The sequence below is a fragment of the Haplochromis burtoni genome, unplaced genomic scaffold (genome assembly GCF_018398535.1).
Source record: "Haplochromis burtoni strain Fernald_Lab_line unplaced genomic scaffold, NCSU_Asbu1 Contig_42, whole genome shotgun sequence".
Classification (NCBI taxonomy): domain Eukaryota; kingdom Metazoa; phylum Chordata; class Actinopteri; order Cichliformes; family Cichlidae; genus Haplochromis; species Haplochromis burtoni.
Window position 1 is genome coordinate 2,767,270 of NW_024582403.1, and position 24,071 is coordinate 2,791,340.

Below are 24,071 nucleotides of genomic sequence, written 5' to 3' on the forward strand. Positions count from 1 at the left end.
CAGGTGATTACATCATGAAGCTCACTGAGAAAAGGCCAAGGGTTTGCAGCGCTGTCAATAAAACAAAGGGTGGCTACTTTGAGGAATCTAAAATATACACCAATTCTATATCTTGTTTTAGCATATTTGATGTTTTCAGTATGAAGACATTGAGAAGGTGTGTCCAAACTTTTGACTGGTATATACATTTAAAAATTATTATATATATTAAAATAAAAAGTCTGAATATATCGAATGAAGTCATCCCCACAGGAGAAATCAGATTTGGTCGAGTGATGTTTTCTAGTTTACAGGGAGCTGTAAAGCAGGAGATGAGCTTTCATCCGTTTAATAACAACAGGAGTAGGAGATAGATTTTGATTTCAGTCGAATGCACCACAGCAAACCAATAACGTAGGCTCAACTCTGTCTTGTTTGCTTGAGGTGCATGCATTCAATATATTTCACATTTTATGAATGCTTTCCATGGAGCATGACCATGACCCATTATGCAATCATTTAATTTAGTGAACGTGTAAATCCTGCCAAATTATTTTATTCAGAGAAGGAAAAAACTGTTTATATAAGTGCAGCTCAAGGGCATTTAAAAAAAAAATGTAAACACTATACTCTCTGTGTTCAACTGTTTATTACATCAGAAAAAGAAAAGAAAACAGTCAGTAGTAGAGGACATTTTGTCTTTATCATGGTGATATTTGAATGGACTGAGTGGCCCTGCTCTTGTTGAGTGATTAGAAGCATGAGACCACTTCCTCTGTGTGACCTTTTATAGTTGTCAGTTTTTAGTACAGAGGAAATTACAGCAATGGTTGTCTGCCCATTACTTCAGAGAGATAGAGACAGAGAGAAGGGAAAGGGCAGGAGGATGGACAGCCCTGGGAAGTAAGAATAGGGGGCGGGAGGGTTGAGGCAGTGCTTGAGAGAGGTGAGCGTGTCCTCCACAATGCTGTGGGTAGGAGAACATAAAGCTCTTTAATCAATGATCAGAGACTACACTAACCATAGTCCTGTGGGCATCCAGAGAGCACATTGTTCCTCCCCATGTTTTCTTTTTCCTCTCCTCCTTTTTCTTTTTTAAATAAATTTTTTTACATGTCTGTGCTTCCTTCCGATCTTCATTCATCGCTGTCTGATCAGGCTCAGCCCCTCTGTGTCCTGTTTGGCTATATATCTCTGTGATAAGACAATGGTATATAACGAAACACCCAGCTTTTCCAATCCCTTGTCGCTTTGCCCTCCAGCTAAACCCACACAGATGGGTGGACACACACACTCAAACACAAACACATACATAAGGGAAAAAAGATATGTGAAGAAGCACCAGCATGCAGAGCTCACTCTGAAGTAAACCTCTCTAATCCATCCCACATGTCACACCATCATATACAAACACACACACAGGATATGTGCTAATCCCTCTCTGTGAACACTGTGAAAAGTAGAGACATTTATTTTCTTTTTAAAATTTATTTTATCTTAATTTCCATATTGTATAATTCTAAAGACCGCATTTGTTGAAGTTTGCAACTACGAAAAGTTACAAAAATTGATTTCCAATCCAACGTGTCTCAACAAGCATGGAAATTTACCAAATGCTTCGGAGCACTGGCATCCGGCCCTTTAGGGTGATGAAGCGAGGCAGGTGCATACAGTAATATTGGCTGTCTATCCAACCTTTAAATTACCAATGCTGGTCTGATACTCTGGCAAACAGGGAGCAGGATGCCTCTGAGTTATAGCCATTTTGACTGAAGCCTTGTCCCAGGCTCTAGATGGATCAGACCTCTGGCAACATCAATAACACGGCAGCCAGCCCTCTACCAAATTAGAGTGTTAAATTTGGAGGAGAAAAGCCAGTAGGTTGAAGTGTGTGCATGTGTGCGTGCGTGTGTATGTGTTTATGAGAGGAGACGGAGATAAATGGAGACAGGGACAGACTGGGGTGGCATATTATGAGTGTGGGTCTGTGGATAGATGTTCAGTTTGTCTGCTGGCTGTTGGAGTCCTTGGATAGGCTGTCTGGAGCAGCAAGAGGGCACATTCTCAATGCTGCATATAGAAGTGTATTGATTTTCCTGCCTCTCGCTCCCTGTGTCTTCCATCTTTTTTTTTTCTTGACTATCCTTCTTTCCCTCTGCCCTACTAGCTTTTCTCATCTCCCTCCTTACCCATCTCCCTGACTTTATGTCTTTTATTACTCTGCTGGTCATTGTTATGACTCTCCCTGGCATAATGTTTTGATAGCCTCTTGAACTCCAACATGATACAACACAAGGCAGTCAATTGCTGTCTAACTGTATCTGTCCCCTGTAGGATCCTCTGCCTCAGCAAAATCACTTGCGTTTAAAAAAGAAGTCACCTCACTTTAAATCCATTCATTGCCTATTCAGTCATCCTCCCCTCTACTTTCCATCTCCAAGTTTCTCTTCTTTCTTTTCATGGTGTAATTCCACCATTTTTCCATATCAAACACTCCTGCCGAATCGAATCCAGCGCCACTGGCTGCTGCTTATTAAATGAATGGGCTTTGTTAAAGAGGAGCCTTAAGGGACTTTTGGTTCTATCGTGGTGTGGGATGAAATGGTGTTACATACCGCTCTGTGCTGACTGAGCATAGGCCCTTTGTATCCCGTTAACCAGGGAAATAACAGCACTACCAAAGTGTTGAAAATGAGCTCAGATCAACTATGCTGAGCCTTTTGTGTACATCATTAACTGTTAATGATATTAATGCAGACCAGTCTTAAATCCACTGAATTTCCATCAAATCCTACTGTCAGTTTCTCTGTAAACAGATGTATAACTTTGAGGATATCTCAGTGATTAGTCTCAGGTGAAGTCTACTAAGGAGAGGATGTCATTCTTTGAGGAAATAATCATGCGGGGACCCAAATACAGAAACCACGGAGGCAAAATGGAAATTTACAAAAAATTCACTCCTTTATTTTCAGCACACAAGTATGACTGAACAAAATTTCATTCAATACAAGTCTATTTTTCAAAAACAAACACTAAAAGTCCTAATCAAAACAACCAAATGTAGTAGATTATCTTGAGATCACAAATGAATTATATGCAGAAACAGAAGGGCTTTGTGACAGCAACCTGACGAATATGGAGGGAGAAAATGCATACTAAATAAATACACCAGGGAGAAGGGTAAGAAGGTGCAGGTGAATTCAATTAAGACAATAATGAGGATGGGAGACAGAAAAAAAGAAGACAGTACGATGCAGAAATTAGCATGAAGAACTAACCTACAAAATGATTACTGATTACTACAGCTATAAAAAAAAGTCAGTAATTTGCCCCTCAGGGATAGGAGAGCAGAGACAAACAGAAACAAACAAATCCATTGTTTTACTGACAAACTAGTCTTTTCTTCATTCTTGCATTCTTGCTACAGTTACTTGTTATGTTGTCAGTTTGTATTCCCTGAATGGTCAGACACAGTGTTACCACCCTAAGATTAGCCTTTAGGTCCGTATCCTCAGGTAAACAAGATGGTCTCAATTTCCAGTCAACTGAAAGATCTCTTACAAGTGTGAATCGATAACCCCTGTTTTACCCCCAAATCACGGTTTACAAGAGAATGTTGGACAGCAGGACAATCAGTACAGCTGGTATCAAAACCTTCTTTCATTTGTTCTTACAGAACAGAGCAAAACTACATCAATACTATCACGCTGTTAGTCATGGCATTAACTCCAGCAAACTATAGACTGGATGGACATGATGGATGTAGCCCTTTTTTAAACTCTATATTGCTCGGCCAGCTACACGTGCAACTTAGGTGCAGTTTGTTTGTTTTTTTAATTATGGTTGGATCTGCCCCTTAATGCATCTCCTCATACTGTGTTTCATTCTTAATCATAGTAAAAATGAAACATTCCATTATGCAAGAACATAATTCATTAATTTGAACTTGGAAGAGTTTTCATTTTTGTTGTTTTGTTCCTTTGAAAATTGATAATATGAAATATACCATAAAGTACATGAGGAATAACATAAACCGAGTACATAAGAAGAAGAGTAAAGATTAAAGAGAGCAATAAAATAAAAGCAGCCTTGATGAAGTACAGAGAGCTCAGTCAAACATGATTAACCTTTCCCAAGTCAAGCTGAGCTTTACTTGCTGAGCAAAGTCCAAGAAGTGGGTAAGCACAAGGGCCAGTGATACAAACGCTGTGCCTGGCAAGGTCATCATCTAACATCAACAGCAGTGATATAAAAAAAAGTGATATAAAAAACAAATTCTTGCTCCTTTGCAAAGCACTGTTGGTTTTCAATGAATAAACTCAAACCCATCCTGAGTAAATTTCACCAGGGAATTTTTATTTTCATGCTTTTCATGCAATTTTTTATTTTACATCAGCCAAAACGCTCCAGCGAAAAAAAATATCTGTTATCAGTGTTCACTGTCTTCTGGAAATGGAGAGCATTCTTTAAACATGTAAAAGTCAATGACATGCCACTTAAGTTGGTAAAGCTAATACTCTGTGAAAATCTTTGGTTTATTATTCTGCAGCAAGCTTGGAAAAGCATAGAAAAGTCTTGAACAGGCGTTTTTATGGCATCATAAAAATGCTTTATTATGTTTGCTGCCACAACAAAACCTGGTGATTATTCAGCCTAGGAGCCCCATCACAGGCAGCTGTATTTTATTTTTTAGATTGTGTGACCCAGAGCTCCCATTATGGCAGATGAATGACTGCATCTCTTGACTGTTCCTGGTAGCAAATCCGCAACAGAATTGATAAACAAGTTTTGTTGTTGTTTTTATGAATATTTTCTCATCTCAAAGCCCTCTAAAGATCAGTTGGGAGGCAGACAAAAGTGTGGCGTTAACTCTAGTAATGCAGTAACAATCGATACTAAACTTCAGTTTTTTGTGTCCCTGGGCACAACATATGTCTTCTAATCATGCATTTGTCTTTTTATTACTCAGCTTTATACTCACATATGCACAAAGCCCCTTTGTGTGACCATTTGTGGTCTTTTCTCCCATTCAGCTCTCAGTAACTTTGCATTTTTGTATTGCAAGTTTACGATAATTGATCCTAGTCCCATACCAGCCAAAATATGGCAAACATTTGCTCCTGTTGCCTTTATGAATGAGTCACATTCAAACCAGCTGACTCAATGAGGAGTAAAACAACTAAAAGTAAAATCTCACAGCAGATACAGCCATCAGCTGCTTGGTGGAGCATTCAGGCAACCTCATCTCTGCCTGTTTTATCGTACTCATTTTCATTTTGAAGCTGCTCAAAAGAAGATGAATGAAGACCCCTCCTGGGTTGTATGTCACCCTATTTAGAAAAAAAAAAAACAAGAACAAAAACCAAAGAGCATTTCACTCAGGGATTTTTTTTTCTTACCCAATGAAAAACTGAGTGTTTGTTGTCAGGCACAGACTTTGGGATCCTGCTGGTTTGTAGAGTTTCAGTGAAGCAAAGAACAACATCACCTCTGTGTGCCACCAATTGTGAGGTGATAGGGGCGATGGATGGAGACAGAGAGCTGGACGTGGTGCTGTCAGACAGAATAAAATCCTTTATGTGGAGTCATTGTGTGACTGTGCAGAGTAGAAAACACTCACCTGGTTGCATGATATAGGTTACAGTGGAGCATTCAAGTGCCATCAGATTAGATGTCAGGAATCAGCTTCCTTCTGCTGAAAGAGACAGGTAACAGTTCTATCCTCTCCGAGGTCAGAGAAATGAGACAAAATATCAGCTACTTTTATTACAACCAAATGCAGAGCATGTAGGCATTAATTTTATGGTAACAGGTCACTAGGCAGAGCATAAAAACAATGGCTGCCAAACATGATTTGAATACCAGCATCCTTGCGTGTTCCTCTCACGTTTTCGCACTCCATTTGCAGTCAGACACACGCGTGCACACCTGTCAAGATCTCAGCAAGTCACACATGCATGCACTTGCCGTCAAAAATGGAGCTGCCTGCCATCAAGGTTAACAGCGAAATGTATGATTTCGAATTGAGGTATTTTCTAGCTACAGACGAGTGGCAGCAGAGGGGATGAGTGCACTCAGCTGGGGGTTTTGAGTTGCCAAATTGCCTGACTGACTTTGCTCCTTCTCTGTGGTGCTAAAGGCAGAGCAGAGCAGTGGCAGCGGTGTTTGGCTCCCAGCATCAGTCACAACGCATCATGTAGCAGCCAGCCCACAGCGGGTGCAAGGGCTGAGCGGTCTCTTCATGTAGGGCATGTCAGACACACCCACGGATCTGTCCCAGTGAGAAGGATTCAGAGACGAGGAAAAATTACAAGTCACAAGAGGGGGAAGGTCTCTAAATGGGTAGAGGATATGAAGGTGTAAATTATACAATTTTCTGAGTTTCTGCTGGCAAGCAGCACTCTGGGGTCATCTAAAGTAGTTCTTCTTTGTTGAGTTTTAAATATTTCTACAGCAAACCCTCCTGCCCACAGCTTGCTTGTAGTAATAGTGCTGCAATGCTGTCAGAACAACTTCCTCGTGGTAACCACAGTGGGATAGAGACATACACACAGGGGAAGATGAGATTCCCTAACCACACACGTGTGTGTGTGTGTGTGTGTGTGTGTGTGTGTGTGTGTGTGTGTGTGTGTGTGTGTGTGTGTGTGTGTGTGTGTGTGTTCCCTTCTATTACCAATTTTCTGACCTAAATCCATTTAGATAGTTGCATTGTGGAGACCTGACTAGATTTCAGGGACAAAAAACAAGTCCCTAAAGTTTAACTCATTCAATATAAGGTTAGGCAAGAAGTAGTTATCCTTAGGGTTTAGAACCCTGAAACGAATAAAAGTGTAATGTCCTCTAAAGGAATAGAAATAGAACTCTGTGAAAAGGATAAGCGGAAGCGAATGGATGGATGGAGAATAGAAACTGAAGTATTTTGGAGATTAATCATTGCCTTCTCAGCCAGTCTCAGCATTAGCCTCATCTCTTTTAAGCATATGTGTCAATCGCAGTGAGGAAATGGCTCATCATTTTCAAGTGTGGAAATAAGCTTCACCAAGCAAGAAAGTATTTTTGTTTTTGATCCAGTTTAACTAGACACAAATGTACACCATCACACTGTGTTTCCAAGGGAGGTTGTTCCTTTTAAAATTTCATTTAAAATTCTAGTGTGTCTCAGTGATGTGCACCTAGTGCTTAGTTCCATGATTTCTAACAATCCCAGTTAGAAATACAGTGTCTTTTAGGTGTGAAATGTTTCTGATCTATACACCCACCAAGAGTTATATCCAACACAGTCCAACACAGGTACAAAAATTAAATATGAATGACTTCAAAGAAACCCTCTCAGAGCAGCACCAGCTTCTTATTGAGAACAGTCTGTGCTTGGGTGAGGTTGGACAGGTAGGTCACCATTAACAGGTCATTGATGTTGGAATTGAGCATGTTCTCAAAGTCCTCAGGGAGATAGTGGGTACTTTGTTTACCAGATCCATCAGGAAACGGCCCACGCTGTTGTCTGCTGTCACCTTGCCAGACAGCACATCCTCAATGTATGCCAGCACTGTGGTCAACATGTACAAACAGCATTAAATGACATATAACAGAAATATAAATGATAATTGGTTTTACAGCTTATTTGAAACAATGTTTAACAAATCATCAAAAGCATTTTTTCTTGCTTAAACCTCCTTATTATTCTGAAAATGCCGAAACTCACAAAATTCAACCATTTTCCAACCTCTTGCTTCTGATTTGCATGGAACTCCTTTGTAAATCTTTTGCACCACATGTGCTACAAGGGCATAAAAATATCAGAGGAGGACTGTGGATTTCAAGGTCAAAGCATACCATCATGTTCCTTGCACTTCATGTGGCACATTTTGCAGTGCAGCTTACTGAATACTGAAAATATGAAACAGCGTACTGCACTCGTTGCACACTTAATTTGACAGCATATTTTTCATTCACCGTGCATCTTCATGGAATTGTTCAATCACTTCATGTGTAACGCTGCAAATTCTTTAAGTCAAAATATAAATAATTCATAATCATTGGCAGTGTTTAAGCCCCTTTTTAGTTCTGTGGGTATATAAAATGTTATTAGACAGTTAAAAATGGCAGGATGTGGTTGATTCAATATTCTATTTCACAAAGCTCTGAAAATGAAAGCAAAGACAAATTGAAGAGAAGGGGGAAGAAACCCAAAGTGGATCGAATGTGTTTGTGATGATAAGCCAGGATGGATTATTTTGCTGCCACTCTGACAGTCCAGATAATGCAATTTATTTAGCACGATCGGAGACGCTACAAGTGCTGCTCTTGTAACAATGGACCCTCAATTTGTTCGTCAGTCTCGCTTTACAGGGCTGTGGAATTGGGTTGTGTTGAATCCCTGGTATGTTACTCCTCCCCGGTCCTATCCAGGCTGATTCGGTGTGACGCTCGGCCCACAAGGTGCTCACTAAGAGTGCATCGGCTGCTTTCTGCTGTCTCGGGCTGCTGGTGCTGTAGCTAATCGCAAGTGTCATGCTTTTTCATATTTTGTGTTGTTGTGTGTGCGCGCTTGTGTGTGTGTGTATGTGTTTGCTTGGAGAAAAAAAATTAAATATAGTTAAAAAGAGATGAAGTTGAAAGTGGGAAGTTTTATTTAAATTTGCAATGGACCAAAAGCCAGATTGGGCTAAACTAGATTTGTAAACTTTCATCAGCTTCAGCTTTTTGTATATATATTTTTTTTTTCTTGTATTGTGAAGTGCAAGTTTGTTTGAATTAATTGTTTTTTCTGTAACGCATCTGAGCCTGTTTGCTTCTCTTTTTGTTTTGGGTTTGTTTTTGTGTTATATTTTGAAAATAAAATTGCAAGGGACTCTCGGGCGGTCTTGCTATTTACACAAAGAAAAATTGATAAATAACTCTAAATATGCTTTATATCTTAGATTCCTGAGAGTAGCCACCCTTTGCTGGTTTATTGACAGCGCTGCAAACTCTTGGCCTTTTCTCAATGAGCTTCATGATGTAATCACCTGAAATAGTTTTTACTACACAGGTGGGCCCTGTCAGGGTTCATTTGTGGAATTTCTTGAACTCTTAATGGTGTGGGGACAATCAGTTGTGTTGTGCAGAAGTCAGTTTGGTACACAGTTGAGAGCCCTATTTGACAACTGTTAGAATTCATATTGTGGTAAGAACCAATCAGCTAAGTAAAGAGAAACAGCAGTCCATCATTGCTGAACTGAAGGTCAGTCAGTGGAGAAAATTACTAAAACTTTGAATGTGTGCCCAGTCACAAAAACCATCAAGTGCTACGATGAAACTGGTTCACATGAGGACTGCCCCAGGAAAGGAAAACCAAGAGTCACCTCTGGTGCTGAGGATAAATTCATCCGAGTCACCAGTCTCAGAAATTGCAAGTTAACAGCATCTCAGATTAGAGCCCAGATAAATGCTACGAGTTCCAGTAGAAGACACATCTCTTCATCAAATGTTCAGAGGAGACTGCGCGAATCAGGCCTTTATGGTCAAATAGCTGCTAAGAAACTATGACTAAGGAAAAGCAACAAGCATAAGAGATTTTTTTGGGCCAAGAAACACACGGAGTGGACATTAGAGCAGTGGAAATCTGTGCTTTGTTCTGATGAGTTCAGATTTGAGATCTTTGGTTCCACCTGCTGTGTCTTTGTGTGACGCAGAAAAGGATGGTCTCTACATGCATGGTTCCCATTGCGAAGCGTGGAGGAGGAGACGTGATGGTGTGGGGGTGCTTTGCTGGTGACACTGATGGGGATCTATTCAAAACTGACAGCCACAGCATCCTGCAGTGACATCCCATCCGGATTGTATTTAGTTGGACCATCATTAATTTTTCAACAAGACAATGATCCCAAACACACCTCCAGGTTGCGTAAAGGCTGTTTGACCAAGTAAATGAGCCATGGAGTGCTGTCCCTGATGGCCTGTCCTCCACAGTCAGCAGACCTAAACTCAGTCGAGATGGTTTAGGATGAGATGGACCACAGGGGGAAGGCAAAAGAGCCCTCAGTGCTCAGCATCTGTGGGAACTCGTCCTCATGAAGCACGTCGAGAGAATGCCAAGAGTGTGCAAAGCAGTAATCAAAGCAAAGCGTGGCTTTAAAAACCATTAAATGAGAAGGTGTGTCCAACCTTTTGACTCGTGTATATATATGGTCTTGTTTTTCATTTAAATTTTTTATTTGGTAATACATCTTATTTGGGCTTTTTTCCTTTATGCGTCTCCACAGCTCTGTTTTGTTTTGTGTCACACACACCAGCAGGGTTAACTTACCCCATTGAAATATGACTGAAATTGATCCCCGTACAATTTAAATAAATAATACTTTGGAACAGTTTAATATATTGGCAAGGTAGTAGGAGTCATTTGAGTAATCCAGTGTTGATTGCAACTTTAAGCATTCTTATTAATAATTAATGGAGCACTGTTAATGGTTACTTGTGGAATGGCTGAGCAGTGTGTTTGACATCTAGAACTACAGTTTAGATCCAGTGTTGCTTTCACCCCTTTTCACCTCTGGACACACTCTCTCTCTCTCACAGACACACACAGGTGTGTAACGGCAACTAGACAAAGGACATCATATGTGGTCAGATGGACAGAAAAAGCTTCTCCCTCCCCTGCAGTGCTCATAAATCCTATTTTGTCAGACTCAGTGCAGTAATCACATCACTACACCTGCTCCACGAACAACCTTGCCTCTAAGATGTGAACACATTCCCAAAGGGTGCAGGCTTCTGTCTGCAGCTTTTGAAGTGCATCAGGTGTTCTGATCATCCAATCAGCTCCTGCGAGATCAGTAGTCAGGAGACTGATCGATAGAATTACAAATGACTTCACACTGTTTGTAGTTTTTTGGCCTTTACATTCACCTACCCTAATCAGTTTTATCGCTACATTGACAATGTGACTTTGCACAAAGAACTTTCCGGTGTCTTATAGATTAACACTGACAATTGAAACCTTTGACTTTTGAGAGACAAAAACAGATTTAGATGTACATTTACAAGCTGTTCAATAATGACATTAAATCATAGAGAACACACTTCTGAGGCAGCTGCTCCTAGACTTTTTTTTTTTGCAGAATTTGCCTGATTGCTATCCCTCGGACTTCCAGTTAAATGCAGACTGTGTAATTTCCACCCCTAGGGGTTTCTCAATAAAACTGATAATAAAAAAGGTAATTTGACAGTGTTGTGAAGGAGGATGAGGTTGTAGAAGTTGTTGTCTTACTACCATTGCTGCAAAAGTCTAGTGTGGGTAAAACTTTTTAATATAAAACCTCATGGTATCGTTCAGGGAAACAGGGGTAAGACGATAACGTCCGTCAGTGAATATTATTTTAACTCGAAACACGATATCTTGATGTTGGTAAGATGATATTTCAAATAAGCCAACCCTATCCCAAAACGCTTTCTCCAGATGAACAGATTCAACCTTTTGGGATTTACTTACCTGGATGATTGAGCATGCATCAAGACAATCTAACTCTATCAATTCATTCTAATGAAATATGTAACTTTAGCTAAGATAACGTTATTTTCTTACCTTCCCACTAAACATTGGCTGTTGGATAGATGTACAGATCATTTTTTAATTGGATTTTGTTATTTATAAATATCAACATTATTGTTTGAAAAATAACACAAAAGAACAGATTGTTTATAAACAAAAACAATTTATTACGTGTTGGCCAATTTATTTATTCAGCACATGTATTTTTTGTGCTTATTTTACATTTTCTTGTTTTTCCTTAATTGGTTTATTTATTTGTTGAATAAATCAACTTAATTGTTTGTAACCAGGCTAAAACTTTATTAAAATGTGTTGAAAGATTAAAAACATTGAGATCCATGTTAAAATATAAAATAATAATAGTATTTAGTATTTAGAAAAACTTTTTGAAATTCCTTTTAGAAGGAGTACAATGTGTTTACTAAGTTTAAAAGAGCTTTTGCACTATATATGATTATTTTTTATGAGTACCCTGTTTTATTGTGAAGAGCTTTGAAAGAGGAAGTCAATGTTGTTGTGATTGGCAGCAGGACAGACAAGTTGCGATGGAGTTTATACAAGTGTATGTATGAACTGGACTATCTGCTCGACAATCTTTGTTGATGTGCACATTTTGCAAACTGTCTGTGAGAAGCTGGGGACATATCTGGTCGAAATCCACCATGCAGCTGCTCACTTTTGTTTTAGCTTAAGAGCCCACAAAATCTTGGAGATGTCCGCTGATCACTGTATTCCTTCACACACAACTTTTTGTGTACAGGAAACATGCCCTCCACTCTTTGGACACATGGGACTACAGAGCCTTCAGAAGCAGTATAAAAACAATCTCTATAATGAGTCGAAGTTTGCCATTGAAAAAACGTCCACAACAACCACATTTTGGCCCGTACCTGGAGGTCATATGGATAACAACACTAGACGTTGCCTGGTGTTACAAAGCAAACCCTTCAGCAGCTGAAAATTGCACGTCCGTAGTTGCATATGCAACTATCCATAATTAACATTTAGCTGATTATCCCTTCGAGGTCATTTTTTTTGTGTATGTTCAAGCAGCTTACTAAGCAGCTTCTGTTGTTAGGTTTGCCACTGGCAGTCCTGCTATATTGCCTTGCACCATTTATGGTGTATTACACTGAATCTGTTCTGTACACTGAAATGTCTTCTGTTTATCACCTTCGCCTCTCCGTGTGGGATGCACTGGCATTTGCCTCCCAGGTAGACACTAAGCCGAAGTTGTTGGTATGATCAAAAAATGATGGTATATGCAGCAGGTCAGGTGTTTTCTGCTGAATATTCCCCATCAAAGGCCACAGGATGTTACACAAGAAGTCAGTTTTGATAATCTCACCGAGGGACAAATTGGAGGCGCACAACATCTGGAAAGTTGAAAAAATAGCAAAGAATGGTCCTGGTCCCAGCCCTTGACTTGACACATCACTCTAAGTTTTGAAAAAAGTAGAATTTTGAAGCAAAAACTGCTGCTTGGTTTCTGAGTCATAGCTGGAGATCCAGCATTTTTTACCACCAATGATCCTCCACTCAAAAGTCAGGCCATTTTTAAAACAAAATTGGTATTTGACCTTGGGGTCAGTGGTAAAATCACACAAGTACATAGGATCAGAACAGGTCTACCAGGGAATGTTTTGAAAATAGTTGTATGCAATAGCTTGGTAGCTGGCAAGAGTAAAGTGCAAAATTTACATTGTTCAGTTTGTAGCACAGATGTAACCGACTTTTCGTTAAAACCATGAGATTATATTTTTAAATCCCCACTTGTTTTAATAGAGTAACCAATAGGAAGTGAAAATATTGCAATTATATAGCATTTTACCAAGAAAGAGGAAGTACAAAGATAATTTTTAAAAACCTGAAAACCACAGTTGTGATAGCCTCCAGCTCCCTAATGACCCTTAACTGGATAAATGCAAGAGGATGGATGGATGGAATGAATTGCATTCAATTAAACCATATTTAATTTTCTTCTAAAAGGCTACCAGTCTTCACACGTATCTTGTGTACCACTGCTTTAGACTGGTAAAGGGAGAGCAGGAAGCAGCTTTTTCCCAGGGAGTTGAGACTGGCTGTTGTGTACATGATCCCTTAACTTGTAGGCCTGAGAAGTTTAGTGTAATGCTCCAGACTGCAGACCGACAGCTCTTGGGTGCATTAAATTGACGGTTGGGGCACCGACATCAGTAAGAGGCGAGAGCTGCACTACCCACAAGTAAACTTAACCTCTGTCTCACTCTATCTCTTCTTCTGCCCTTTTCCACTTTCTTACCTTCCCTTTCCACCTTTGTGTAGCTCACCTCTGTAAATCAATCACTTTGAAGTAATCTAAGATTGCATTGGGGTCTGCATCTCTGTGCTAGAGAGACGTGTTATCTATATTTCAACACAAAGCGGTTTTATATTTCCCCAGTGTGTATTCAGCTTGCAGTGGCAGTAATTGTGGCTGATCTGCACTGAGTGACTTTCCTGCCCAGGGGACACTGATACATGGCTAATGTTCAGACATGTGAGTCTGTATGTCATTCCTGTCAGAGGCGAGATGGAAATTTGAAGTCATATAGGTCATACGGATTATTGACTGAACCGTAGACTTTGGCAGAGCAGACAGTAGAGCCAACTTTTTACAATGGGTGTATTTTTCATCATGGAAAGTCATGCCGCACCTAATTATCTTAAAGAGCACTTCTAGTTTTATACAATCTGGCCTAGTACTCATTGCTGAGCTGTGCAAACACTAGAAGTATTAAGGAGAAGATAAGAATGATTAGAACTTAGGTGTGAGATCCCTAAAAGTTAAATGGGCTTTCATTGCTTTCTCATTTCCTGTGTGTCTGTATACCATAAAAGGTGTGACTATGAAGTTCAGCAAGTCTGCACCTAAAAATTAAAAACATTTTTTTTATTTTTTGACGTGCACATCGTTTCTGAAACATCCCCAGGAAGTCACGTTTTGCCCTCTTCTTCTTGCGTGTCCGCAGCATTGTTTCAACATTTCTAGTTTTTTGCGTATTTTACTCTATTTTAAATTCTAGACTCCCCAAGTGTGGGGAATTCTTGGAGTTATACAGCACAGATGTTGCCACTTTCATATACAAAAAATGAACTTAGATGCTCACGGTGGCCATTGAACAAGTGACTATATAAATATTTCACACTGCACACACAGATGAGCTGCCACAGTGATGACACCAACTCTAGTGAAGCCCATACTTTGCAGTTTAGCCCTGGCATTCATCTGGCTCTAACATTTCTGTGTGCTTCGGTACCTTTTCGGAATGTATTGTAGCATTAAAGTTTTATGGGCCAGCTCTTTCTTGGGCCTAGGTGATGGCTTATCACGCTCAGAGAGGGGGAACACTTGAACAGGCTGAGGTATGATCTGTGTCTCAGCAAAGCTATTACAAGGTTCACTGAGTCCAAGCACAGCTAAATGGTGGGTGATAAGCAGGTGTATATACATCAAATGTAAGTGCATATGTGTGCAGTTTTGCCACATGTGGGTGTGCGTGTCACACATTTATTCATGCAGACTTCAGTGTTTCTGTCAGCACAACCTTTTCAGCAGGCTTCCATTCAGATGAATTTGCTAACCACTCAGCCTCAGACTTCATAGGACATTTCCCCAATTGCAATCCTCTTTTATGGTCCATTCTAAATCCTGTGTGTGTACGAGCACACATCGAGGAGTAGCTTCCCAAATATGCCACAACGCTAAGATAATCTCTCTCTTGAGAGGCTTAGAAAAAAACTAAAGATGACCCAATGGAGCAGTAAAATGTCACCCAGCAGAACATATTTCATAAAACTCTGCAGAGGAATGAAGAGATGTTGCAATATCTGCTCATTGTCAGGGATGAAGACTTTACATTATCTGTTTTGTGAGTATGAATTTGTGTCACACCGCAGACCTTAGCCCTGGAAGTTGAAACCCTGCAAGGCTGAAAATGTCTCTCTTTTGCTATATCTGCCTATTTCCGTGTGTCTATGTCAGGGACAAGTTTCTCTATCTTTCCCCTTGTCTTTTTTCGTACTCTAGCCTCCTATCTTTCTTCTTCGGTCTTCGGCACAGAAGGAGAAAGACACACAGAAAGGATAGAAGGAGCGACCTATTTAAAGACCAGTGTGTAATTAATCATAAGCTAGCAGCATTAAGAGAGGAAGAAATGTATGACAGTTCTCTCTGTGGCTTTCTGTCCCTCTCTAGTTGGCATTTTCTCATACTTGTGCTTCTCTTTAATAAATGTGAGTTTCTATCTTCTCCTCCCATCTGTGTCACGGACCAGGGGCTTTATCTCCTCCCTCTCATACTTTTTAAAAACTGTTTTCCAATTATATAATAACCGCAGTTAATATACGTGTACAGACATGCCCACAAGTACACTGTTCCAAAAAATAGTAATGTCAAAGTATCTTACTGTATATTTTACAGTTTTGTACTGTCTTTCTAGAATATCATTAAATTTACATAAGTAGACTGTGATTTTACGTGTCAAAGGTAAAATAACATATCATTACTGTAAATATAGTAAAACACAATTTACTTCTTTTTTAAATATATTTTTTGTACATATGCATATTTAGATTGTAAAAATACATTCAGAAATGTATCATAATTTCACAAATATTTGTCTGTTATGTGAGAGAATGATCTGTTAAATTCAAATGTAATACTATGGAAAAATATATAAAATGATCAAAAATTAATGAGAATAATCAATAATTTAAGGAGTATTTGAATTATAATTTTGCTGAAAATTTCATGTCATCTAGGTCTGATTCAATAATTCAGAGGTAACAAGTGAAAATATAATTAATAGGAATAAAAACGGGAAAAAAAACATATAAAACATTGCACGGCCACTCTGTGCTAATTATATATTTTAAAAAATAAATGTAGAGGTAGGAATTGCAATTAATATAAATCTTAAAGTATTCACAACATTCCTGAACAGAAATAGGCCTCTGCACCTGGGGTGAGGGTGTGGCCATGAAAAACAATGTGACATGCCATTGGATGTTGGGACACGTAATAACATGACGCTAAGCATCGGCCAAAGAGTGTGAACTAACAACCACAAGGTCGCGGGTATGGCTGTACTGTAGGAAAAAATCCTAATATAAAAGTATTTTACTGTGCATTTTACAGTTTTGTTCTGTTCTTCTAGAATATCATTAAAGTTAGGTAAATAGACTGTGATTTCACACTTCAAATGTAAATTAACGTTAAATCACTAATGCAATAAAACATAATTTTATTGATATATTGATATACCTTTATTAGTCCCACAAGGGGAAATTTCACAAATATCTGTCCGTTATTTGAAAGATTGAACTGTTGAATTCAAATGTAATGCTATGGATTTGATTTGATTTGATATACCTTTATTAGTCCCACAAGGGGAAATTTCATAAGGCTGCCGACCTATTGCACGCAATGGCGGCGCCATCTTACCCTCCGACCATACATACATTACACAAAACATCACATGGGGAAGACAGGTCAGAGAGGTATAACAATGGAAAATGCACCACATGAGGAAAGATAAGGAGAAAAAAAGAACTCCCCCCAGACTGAGCTCCAACAGGGTGATCAGTTTGAGAACAGAAAAAAACACCTCTGCACATAGCACATGAAAAAACTTTTAATACACCAAAGAAACACATGACAAGCAAGCAGGGGTGGGTAAAGGGTGAGAGACAGCCGATTTAGACAGTACATCCGGGCCTGCAGCCTGTACGCTGGTCTCCTTGATCCACCGTCAGCATCAGAGGGGAATAAGCGTCGAAGGCGTTTGGAAAGGGAGGGGGGGATGAGTGTGTGGAAAAGTATATAACATGATTCCTATAAGCTTGTGTTACATCACATAAGTATTATTATCATTGCTATTTAGGGCAATTGTGGCTCAAGAGTTGGCAGTTTGCCTTGTGATCAGAAGGTTGCCGGTTCGAGCCCCGGCTCGGACACTCTCGTTATTGTGTCTGTGGTCAAGACTCTTCGCCTACTGGTGATGGCCAGAGGGGCCGATGGTGCGATATGGCAACCTCGCCTCTGTCAGTCTCTCCTAGGGCATGCAATCCATTATTATTTAAACCAACTGTTAACTGTATATTTCTGTACATTTACGTATTATGATTCATATTGCCACATTCATTGACCTTGTTTATAGGTAATTTCATTGTTTGATCACGTTAAAATGTTCCTAATTTGATGTCTAAAAGCACTTGGAAAAGGCAGAATCCCATGTGAAATTAGCGTAGCAAACTGTATTTTCATTACTGAAAATAACTGTATTTTCATGAGGAAGTTATTTTCTGTTATTTCACGGTAGTATTTTGGTGCCCCAGCTGCCAGAATATTACAATTTTTTTAAGATGTTTTTTTTAACAGTGTACTAGATGCAATGGGCTGGCTTTGTGTCTTCTTAAACATTCAAGCAGAACCTTGATGTGTACTGAAACTTTCCTGTACTCACACAATCCATACCTATGATTTCAGCACCAAGTCTGCAGGCTATTGTTTGTGGACAGATGGTGAAGAACACGGTCTCATTTGTGTGTAATAAGTCGTTACTAATTGTCTGCAGATTGGATCAATGTTCTATTCTGCTACAGCTCAGCTCCTTGTCTGTGTATTACCATAGACTGCACTGCCACCATTTATCACTGCTGGTAGAGGAAAAGTCCTTTTAAACTCATTATTAAGGCAATTTTGCTAGAACTACTTTAATTATAGCAAGAAATCATTTCTTTTGTGGCAAAAATTGAACCAATAGGAATTCATTTATGAGTTTTTTAAGGCATAAATGCATACATTCCCATATACATGAATAAACACAGCTGCCACACACAAGCTTTGCTCTAATTTTTCCTATCAGCTGGCAATGCCATTCACTGATATCTTAAAGAGCTTATGGATTACTTTTGAAGATCTGTCACTCTAATTTTTCACGATTGCAAAGAAGAGCCTTGTGCGACATTAATTCCAACAGCACCACAAGCCAAAGCTATAGTGATACTCTCTGTGGTTTGACTGAATGGGGGTATAGTCATAAGGAGTTTGCCTTTTGGGTTCTGAAGCCTTTTTCACTGATAACCTGGTCCTCAGCTGCCAGTTACTTTGTGTGCATCGCTGCCTTTTCTACTGCACCAGTCAAGACTTGAGACATTTGTGTAACTGATTGAATGCCCGAAAACTGACAGAGATAATCAAATGTTAGACCTATCTTTGGCAGTATGTGGTAAAGTTTGAGTAAGTGTGACTCAAGCAGTTTATTTAAGTGGGAAAGAGACCATTGGTTTATTTCATTGCAACTTAAATGTAAACATTTAAAAGATAACATGTAGAGGTTTGTCGAAGAAGCCATATAGATATTTAAAACTCCAACATATTAGACTGTCTTTTTTTCTTTCAAACATATGAAACATAAACAGATTTCCCTAACATTTGTCTTGCATATTTATTTTTCCATTAATACTCGGCCAATCTCTGCTGGGATCAGCTAGTCGTTGTTTTTTGAGGTGTTCCAAACTGTGTTACCAACAGGGAAACTGCAGAAAGTCTCTACCTTCAAACTATGGAACATCAGCACTAACAATAGTTTAAGGATGTGTCTTGTCTCTTCTTTACTTTTTTAATTTTTGCTTTATCAGCAATTATAGATGCTGATACTGAAAGGCATTTACTAACAACATATAGCCAATATGGGCCAACCAGTAAATTGTTGGTGCTCTAATATAAAGTTGTATACTTGAAGTCTTGCTTCAGCCAGGTTGATCTCTACCTTAGCATATAAATTTGGTTTTAATACGAGCAGACGATACTTTTTATGGGGAATTAGACAATTATTAGCTCTTTTATATTTGAAGTGCATACCATAAGGGTATCTCGCTGATACTGATACCTTCAAACACTGCACAACAACATTGCGAAGGACATTTGCTTCGCCCCCAATTCCAGTTAATGGTTTTATTTATATTATACAATGTAAAATGTAAAAAAGTACATTTTACAATGAATTACATTTTTTTAAATTAAATGTGGATTTCTAAGATTTGCAAATCATTGCATTCTGTTTAAATTTTACAAAAGATCCTAACTTAACTCATTCACTGCCAGCCATTGGCAGTGAATGAGTTAAACCCATTGACTCATTCACTGCAATTGACGGCTATAGACGTCAATGGCAGTGAATGAGTTAATTGGAATTGGGTTAAGTTAATATTAGCTTTGAGGCACTATGACTTCTCTCTATTCAAGAGAGGTCAAGAGAATAAAGTTCAATAGAATCTGTGCCGAGCTGAAATAAAAGACATTATCGTCACTACTATTCATCACTGATTATTTATCCCTAATTTTCCATTAAAAAGAATTCTATGCATTTCTCCTTTTTTATTTTTTTTTTATTTGAAGTATGAAACATTATTGACTTTCAAGTCACTCGCTGTGAAGCTAAATGCATGTGTGTTACATGTGCACTGGTATTTATGGTGGCTAACCACCATTTCTACATTACCAATTTACCTTTAGCCATGGTGGATGAATTGATAGACAGATAATAACTCAGAAGGTGTCTGTCCTTCACCTCTTTCCTTCATTTCCGCAATTTTTTCTTTACCCGACATTTTCAAACCCAACCAAGCCTTCAAATTGACCATATCCTAAGTGTGTTTTCACTTTGTCATACACTACTAGTACTTAGAGATTTCCCCATTTCCATCAGCACGTCATTAACCTTTAAGCAATGTATGTTTTCAAATCACGTACAGTGTTGCTTTTTCCTCCCCACTGCTGAATTAAGAAATGAGCCTGTCTCTAATGGTTTTTCTCATTCGGCGAATCACTTTTATGTATTTTCAAAGCCAGCATTTCCATCATTGCCCCTGCCCGCTGTATCAACAGCAGCCCCTCTGCAACAGCAGGAGTTTATCACCATGTTTCACAGAAAATTGAACACGCGGCCACATTATATCTCGTGTGCATGCAATGAGTCAGGGTCAGAGAAACATCCAGATATTCACACACATATGCTTCCAGATGTGCACATGTATAAAGACAGTAACGCACCCACCAAGTGTTCCCACACTTTTAGACCAAGTGTACTCTGTGTTGTGCACAGCATCTCTATGCTCATACATCATTAAGTGAGCCTGGGTGTTATTATGGAGAAGATGCAGTGTATTAGATGCCCTGACAGATTGTGTCAGGGCCTGCAATCCTATCAGGATTGGATAATAAAAAGACACTTAATCTAGGCAGTTCCCTACAGTCCTTTGCACACAGAATAAAAAATCCTGATGATCATTCTGTGCTCTAACTGTCCTTGTCAAATTTTCTCCTCCCTCTGTCCCATACTAAAATATAAGTTTAATAATTACAAGTTAATCTCAATTTCCACCATTCATCTGCCAAAACATTTCCCATGAAAAGGCACAGAGTTATAGCCCACCAACGTAAAATGCGTTTATTACCTTCTCTGCAACTCACTAATGGGCCATAGAAATAGGTTCCTGCATCAGTATGGATGACTGGAGTATGATCAGCTAATTTATGAGGACCTTGTCTCATCAGTAAGACCTGAGATGTGGGATAGTCAACTTAGCATGCTGTCCTTCTGGTGTGCCCCATTTTACTATCATTCATGATAAATAGGGGCATGACAGACACAACAACAGCCAATCCGTCACCTTGTTGAAAGTCATAGAGTCTGAGACATACTGTCTGCCTATGCTCTTCTTCTATCCCTGCCAGAGAGGAGCCAAAAATGAGCTCAGTAAGGGTAATGACAGAGGTATAATGCAGGCACATTGCCTGTTATAGTTTGTGAAGACATTTTTATAATGCTCTCTATCTATAGAAAGATACCTGATAAATTCAGTTAACTTGTCCCTCGTCTTGTTTTCTTTCCTGACAGTGGAGAGTAATCCATGCCAGACCAATCCTTGCCTCCATGGTGGAAGCTGCCTGCAGGAAGGGGATGGTTACAGTTGCTACTGTCCTCAGGGGTTCTCTGGAGAGAGCTGTGAGATCGGTGAGTCACTGCCAGGTCAGGTATGAGTGAGGGAACCTCAGAGGTCAGCAGCTGCAAACTGCTGTGTCCCTGAAGCATAGGGGGAAATAATGACAGGCATATTCTGACTTAACATTTAACATATGCAGTCTACTGTGAGGTGACTTCACGAGGAAATGGCAGATTGCCTCTGTGGGCCTTGTTTCCATATTATGTGTTTGAATAACTGATTACAGTCTCAGCGGCTTCACTGTCAGGTCCAGGAGGCCTGGGTCAAGCTCCCTGACTGAGAATGAACATGGAATCTCCATATGCTGCAAGTCGGCCGTTTGTGCCAGAGGCTGTTCAAGATGAAGTATAGAGTATGTGCCTCAACTGTGTGTGAGTGTGTGTGTGTGTTTTCACCTTCTGCCCTGAGAGCAGTGGGCAGCTCATGTTTCCACTCAGCTATGTGATGTGAGAATGTGTCTGTCAGAAAATGGCAGTGCAGTGATTTAGGTGAATGAGGCTGTGTGTGTGACACAAGGACATATAGGCCACAGAGGAGCTCTGAGCTCACTGAGCAGTGGAGCAGCTGATTAAAGTATTGTCGAAGCGGTGCACGCCGCAGTGGATGAGGGAAAATACAGGGAAGAAAAGGAAGATGTGGCAGTAGTAGAAAATATCAAAGTGACTTTACTACTTTGAATGGCACTTTAAAAACTGAGAAACACTCAGTGGAAGACTTTGACTGAGCTTAAACACATCACCTTTGATGCAAAGTTGTTGACAGCATTCAGTCTGACATTGATTCTGGGTCCTGGCCAAATTTCTGTGGGAAGACTACAGTAAATGTTAGCTTGTGCACAAGAGTTACACGATGTTGCAGTATGTGCATATCAAGCCATGTCCTGTTTTTGTGTTGTCCTTGCTGTAACAGCTCCAACAGATGAATTACAAGCATCTCCAGTTGTGGTTCCGTCGTCCATGGTCTGATGTCTATGGTCTGATGGTCTTTTTCAGTTTTTCACAGTCATCCATGCAAAGATATTCGGCCACGCTGTGGTTTTAATGATCAATACTTACGGAAAGGAGTCACAGATCAGGGGTGAATATATTGACCTGGCTCTGATTATTCAATGCCTTTTAATGCTTTGACTCAAAAGTACCTATTATATAACATTTAGGCATGCCTGTGCATGAATGTCATTGAAGATCAATCAACACTCTGTTGGATCAATGAAAATTGATGCCAAATGAATGTATAACAGCCACGAATGCATTTTGTAATGATTTTTAGCCATTGGATTTGGTTAAGGCTGCATAAAGCTTGATGGTTTATAGAAGCAGCTAGAATAAATTGTGATATTTTAGCTAAAATGTTTGGGCAGAAAAGCACTAAAAAGTCACAAAATATTGGTTATTTACTTATGTCTTCATTTCTGTGTCTCTCTTTGGCTTTCTTTTCTTTGAAGTTGTTATTTCCCAATGTAACTAAATTGCTGTGATGGCAATTAGAACAGCTGCATATCTGATGTGTTTTGCTATTACTTACCGCTAAAGGCAAAAAAGGTTAGCAACCTATAACAGAACATGCTTGACTACAATTTAAATATGTGCTATTTTGAAGAGGGAGTAGAAAGTCAGCTTTAATAACAGTGTTTCATTTCACATGTGTAGCCTCAGTGTCCTTAATCAGTCACTGATGGACAGCTTATTGAAGAGCTTCCATCTTTTTTCTTCTGGTTCAAATTGATTTTAGACAGCCAATACAATCCTATTATAGCCATAAAATCCAATAAACCAGTATTCCACCCATTGCCCCTGCTCCATACAAGGTGATTATTTAGGCAAAATGATGCAATGTCATCCTTAGGGACTGTCTCTGGAACTTTTGGGAATTTTTTGGCGAAAAGTATTTTACAGAACTGGTGTCTTCATGCTTTTTGTTTCCTCTGTGAGTTTGTAGTTAGTATTTATGGAGGTGTGACAGTGTAAAAATTATCTTCCAACTCCACTCTAACTTCTATTCAGGGCTCTAACTTTATCTAAACCCACAGAAGGCTGTCAGTAAGACATATGGGCAGTAATAAATCTAAAGACATTAACAATCTTGTTTGAAGTTGTGGTATCCCACTGATCATGAGAACCAATTTTTAGAATGCTGCAATAGAAAAAGTGGTTGATGAGGCACATCAAAGCCTCTAAGTTTGATGGCCATGTGTTGATACACAGTGATTAATTATATTATCCATATCCCACAGCTGGAATGAGTTGGAGATACAGAATAATTTAATAAACATTTACTGCACAAATAAAATAGTTGAAGGACTTGTTGAAGTGATTATCTTTAATGATTCTTGTTGTAACAATGAAGTGTGTGGATTGCAATGTTAAGGTAAGGAGGCAAAGTTGACAGTTAACAGAAAGCTCTAGACTAACTTTTTGCCATGGGCGTACCAGCACAAAAGTTAGGCGCACACAAATTTTATAATAATTGATATAATATAATGTGTTTTTCTGGATACACTGTGCTTTTTCAGCATTCAAAGATTGATGACACC

At 39.2% G+C, this 24,071-nt stretch overlaps 1 protein-coding gene across 2 annotated transcripts in view; it reads left to right on the plus strand.

Annotated features, from left to right (window-relative positions):
• The window catches only part of ncanb (neurocan b), a 171,153-nt gene that overhangs the window by 73,285 nt on the left and 73,797 nt on the right, over positions 1-24,071 (plus strand). For both annotated transcript variants that reach the window (XM_005920699.3, XM_005920698.3), the window contains exon 10: positions 21,433-21,549. In XM_005920699.3, coding sequence (XP_005920761.1) covers positions 21,433-21,549 — 117 coding nt within the window. The remainder of the gene's footprint in view (positions 1-21,432; positions 21,550-24,071) is intronic.